This window comes from Myotis lucifugus, unplaced genomic scaffold, assembly GCF_000147115.1.
Source record: "Myotis lucifugus unplaced genomic scaffold, Myoluc2.0 scaffold_60, whole genome shotgun sequence".
In the NCBI taxonomy this organism is placed as follows: domain Eukaryota; kingdom Metazoa; phylum Chordata; class Mammalia; order Chiroptera; family Vespertilionidae; genus Myotis; species Myotis lucifugus.
Window position 1 is genome coordinate 3268656 of NW_005871108.1, and position 4118 is coordinate 3272773.

Consider the following 4118-nt stretch of genomic DNA (forward strand, 5'->3'; position numbering starts at 1 on the left):
CCCAATTTCTAACCTCCACTTTTGGCCGTGAGTTCTTTCTGCCCCTTTCGTGGGTGGCAGTACACGTCTCCAGCCCATTCATGAAGATAGAGCTTCCGTGGCCCAGGGGTCCGGGCTGTGGACCTGCGTTTGTGCCAGCTGGTGATTCCACTAGTGGCTTGCGGCCTTTTAGTGTGCCTGCTGGATACAGAGCACCCTATGTCCAGTGCTCAGTCTACGGAGAGCCACTCTTTAGAGAGGTCCACCCACTCGCCCAGAGTCAAACAACTGGGAGTCAGACTGAGGCTCCAAGACCACGGAGTCGGAGGTGGTGGTCATGATATCTCAGAAGTAGGTTAGATCCCTTCAGGTCCATTTTACAGGTGGGAAAACTGAGTCTCTGAGTTAAGGCTGGATAGAGACAGAGTTGGGCCTTAACCCTGTTTTCTGATGCTGGAGAGCTAGGGGTGGGGCAGGCTGTGGGGTGGGGTGGGGCAGAGCACTGTCAGTGGGTGTTGGGGTGGAGGCTGGGGCCCCCAATATCTCTCTTCTCTCCAACAGGCTCAGTGTCAAGCTGGCCTCTTCCTTTGTCCACCCCTTTGATGTAAGTTCCTGGGAGGGTGAGCAGCTTGGCAGTGGTGAGCGTCTTCTAGTGGGGCTGGACAGGAGGTGGGATGAGTCATGGGCCAGGTGACTGATTTGGCCTCAGTCTGAGCTCTGGAACAAACATTAGTGTGTGTGTGTGTGTGTGTGTGTGTGTGTGTGTGTGTGTGAGATCACCTGAGGACAGTGAATCTGAATCTCATGACCTATCAATGTCTTGGAACCTTACAAAGTCATAAATTTCCAGAATCCCACAAAGGTTCAAAATTCTGGAACTTCACACAAGTAATAAGGCACCTGAACTCAGAAAATTCTAATATTTCAGAGCCCCACAGAGCTCTTAGTTTTCTGCTTCTCACAGAGTTCTGTGGTTCTGGAATCTCATGATCGTCTCAGGTTCTAGACATTCTAAGGGTTCTTAAGTTGGCAGGAACCTAAGATCAGACCACACAGAGTCTACTGGAGCTGGGTACCTTCTCCTCTTTCTTTCTCAGGCACAGGCCCCACTCCAGGCTCCACAGAGCCCTCCTCCAGGAAGGCAGCTCTTCGAAGCTCATGGGGCCCAGGGTGGAGCTGTCCTAACTCAGTCCCCTGTGGGGTCACTGGTAGACATTCCACCCCAGCAGGTCTGTGCCCACTAGGAGCTGTGTCCCCAGGCGTGGGGGAGGCTGGGGCAGCTGGACCTTGGACTTCCCTCCCTGGGAAGGAGTGCGCTGCTCCCTGTAAAGCCACCTCCCGCCCTCCCTATGCTCTGTTGCAGGTGGCCCATTTAGAAGAGTGGCTCAGTGATGTGGTCCGGGTGGCGTATGTGCCGAAGCTCAACGGTATGGGTGGCCTTTGCTGTCCTTTTGGACACGTGGGGTGTCTGAACTTGGGACTGCCAAATCTATTGCCTCTTTCCTTGTTCTGAGAGAGACGGAGGTTGGAGAGGGGTTGATGCCCATTTCCAAGATGCAGAAATTGAGGCACCAATATTTCCATTTACACAACACTGACCAGCATCTACATCCCACCAGACTCTGGGCCCCAAGAGCTATCTGACCTGGTTCCTCTCCTCAAGCTCACAATCCAGAGGGAAGTGCTCATATAAGCAGGTGCTTAGACTATATGGCCCCGAATGTGCAAGGGGCTGACAGAACCTCAAGGAGGCTCTGCTGAGGGGCCACTGATGACAGTACAGCAAAGGGACATTTTCATTTGAGTTTAGTAGGACAAGTAGGAGTCTGCCAATAAGAAAAACGGAGTCCCCAGGAAGAGAAATGGCTGGCTCAAGGGAAGTGGTGGGATAAGGTCAGCAGGTCCCACCCTGCCCGCCCCCCGCCCCCCACACACATAGCTTTGCTTTCAACCCTTTCCTCTTCACAGTGGACCTGGATGTTGGTATCCCCCTGCCCAAGGTTCTCAATGTCGATTTTGCCCACGCGGTCCTGGAGGTCATCGAGGTGAGTCTCCCGTGCAGGTGTGGTCTAGGTGGGCCTTACGCGTGTTTGTGCAGAGCCTTGCTTGGAACTCATTAGGGGATGCTCTGCTCATCACCTGGTCTGCCCATGCACCGTTTTCCCAATTGCTCAGGGAATGGCAAACAGATGACACAAGTGCTGCCACTCCTTCCTTCCTAGCCCATGGCAGGCATTGTCGGTCAATCACAGAGTTCTTTCCTGGTCAATTAGACCCATGTGTGGCCTCTAGGGTGGGATCTCAGATTCACTCACAGGATGGCAGTTCCCTTGGCCCAGGGGTGGCAAACACATGTGCTGTCCCTCCTTGTCCTGTGCCTGTGGCAGGCGTGGCTAATAGATCATGACACTTTTCTTGTTGACTATAGACATAGCCTCACAATCCGTTTTCAACCCAGCACAACTTTGAGTTTTGGAGCAGTTCTGGGAGGTAGACAGAGCAGAGAGTTTTAGACCCATTTCTCAGATGAGAACCAAGACTGAGGGAGGTCAAATTTCTGGCCCAAGTTCAACACAGTAAATAAATGGATAAATGGCACTTGAACTTGGGTCTCTTAAGTCATAAAGTCAGTAAGTCAATGACCTCTCTCATGCTGGATGTCATTTACTAATCATTCATTTATTTGTTCGTTCATTCACTTAATGAGTGCCTGCTGTGTGCCAGGTACAGTGCTAACCTCAAGCCATGGGCGGGCACAGACGTGGATGCAGAGACTGGGGTGGAGGTGGGAGGGCAGGGCAGGTGTGTTGGGCACAGGGACTCAGAGAGCCTAACCAAGAACCGTTGCTCCTTGCAGAATGCTGTTGTGCTGACTGTGGCATCCTGAGCTGAGAGATGGCCACTACCCCTCCCTGTTGACTGCCAAAGTCCTGCCGACCTGCGTACTCTGCCTCAGTTTCCCTCCCAGTCTCTAGCCTGTGTCAGTGACTGTATAAATGTCCCTTATGTGCCTAGGCCCACCCAGGCGCTCTGGCCCTGCAGCTGTGCCCGGCCTGGGTGGGGACTGCAGGGCTAGCCACAGGACTCTGCTTCAGAGAGAGCTCTGGGGCCACCGTGGCCAGTCCCTGGCTTTCAATAAACCGTCTGTGTCAGCATCTCCTGGCTAGTCTGTTCCCAGGCCCACAAAGGCCACCTTGGCCTCTGCCTCTGGTGCCCTCCTGCGCTCCAGGCAAGGGCTCCTGGGAGGTGAGGGGACTTGGGGCCGAGTCATTGTAGCTTTGTGTCGCAAGCTTACCTGGTTGGCCTGTGTCTTGTACCACCTCCCTCCACCTCTGCCCCGAGCTCCCTGTGTCCCCCTCCTTACTCCCTTCCCCCCTCCTCGCTCCGTTTTTCTAAATACCTCTTCCTTCATTCTGTCTCTCAGTCTGTCTGAGTCTCTGTCTGTCTCTGTCTCTCTGACTTTGGGACACTTCTCAGTAGTACATCTGAGCTGAGTTTTGAAAGATGAATAGGAGTTTTCCAGGGAGAAAAGGAGCCAACATTCCAGGAGGCAAAGAGACCTGGTCCTGGAGGATCCCTATGAGCTGCACTTCACCCCCCTGAGAGCACAGTTATGCCAAAAGCTCATGGTGCGGACGGGGAAACAGGTGCCAGGCAGGGGGTCTGGCCGGTCCAGTGGCACATGGTGGCAGAGTTGGGATGGGAAACCTGCCTCCTGGTTCTGGGCTCTTCCCCGCTTTCAGGATGAACATCCTCGTTTCTGGGAAATGGCCTCAAGATGGCACTTATAAGTAAAGAGGTGCCAACAAAGTTTTTAAGACTGACTCTGAGGATTTGGGGGGACACAGGAGAGTTGGAGCCCATCTTGAGGTTTGCCCACTAGTAATGACCCTGTGACCATCCTTCCATCCACCCATCCATCCTCCCATCTATTCATTCATCCTCCCTCCCTCCCTTCCTCTCATCCTCCCACCCACCCACTCTGTAAATACTGGCACCTTCTACTCAGTAAGTGACATGTTAGGCTTTATCTCTGACTCCTTTCTCACGTCCATCGTCTCCTGACTGCATCCAGGGCAGCGCTGAGGTTGAATGAGCGGCCTGAGGTAGCTGTCTGTGTTCAGATCCCATCCCAGCAC

General features: G+C 53.6%; 1 protein-coding gene across 1 annotated transcript in view; it reads left to right on the plus strand.

Annotated features, from left to right (window-relative positions):
• Positions 1-2888, plus strand: part of BPIFB3 (BPI fold containing family B member 3) — an 18739-nt gene extending 15851 nt beyond the window's left edge. Inside the window, exons 12-15 of the mRNA XM_014456572.2 lie at positions 489-583; positions 1343-1406; positions 1948-2024; positions 2837-2888. Of these exons, the coding sequence (XP_014312058.1) occupies positions 489-583; positions 1343-1406; positions 1948-2024; positions 2837-2866 (266 nt within the window). The 3' untranslated portion in view covers positions 2867-2888. The remainder of the gene's footprint in view (positions 1-488; positions 584-1342; positions 1407-1947; positions 2025-2836) is intronic.
• Positions 2889-4118: the final 1230 nt, after the last annotated feature.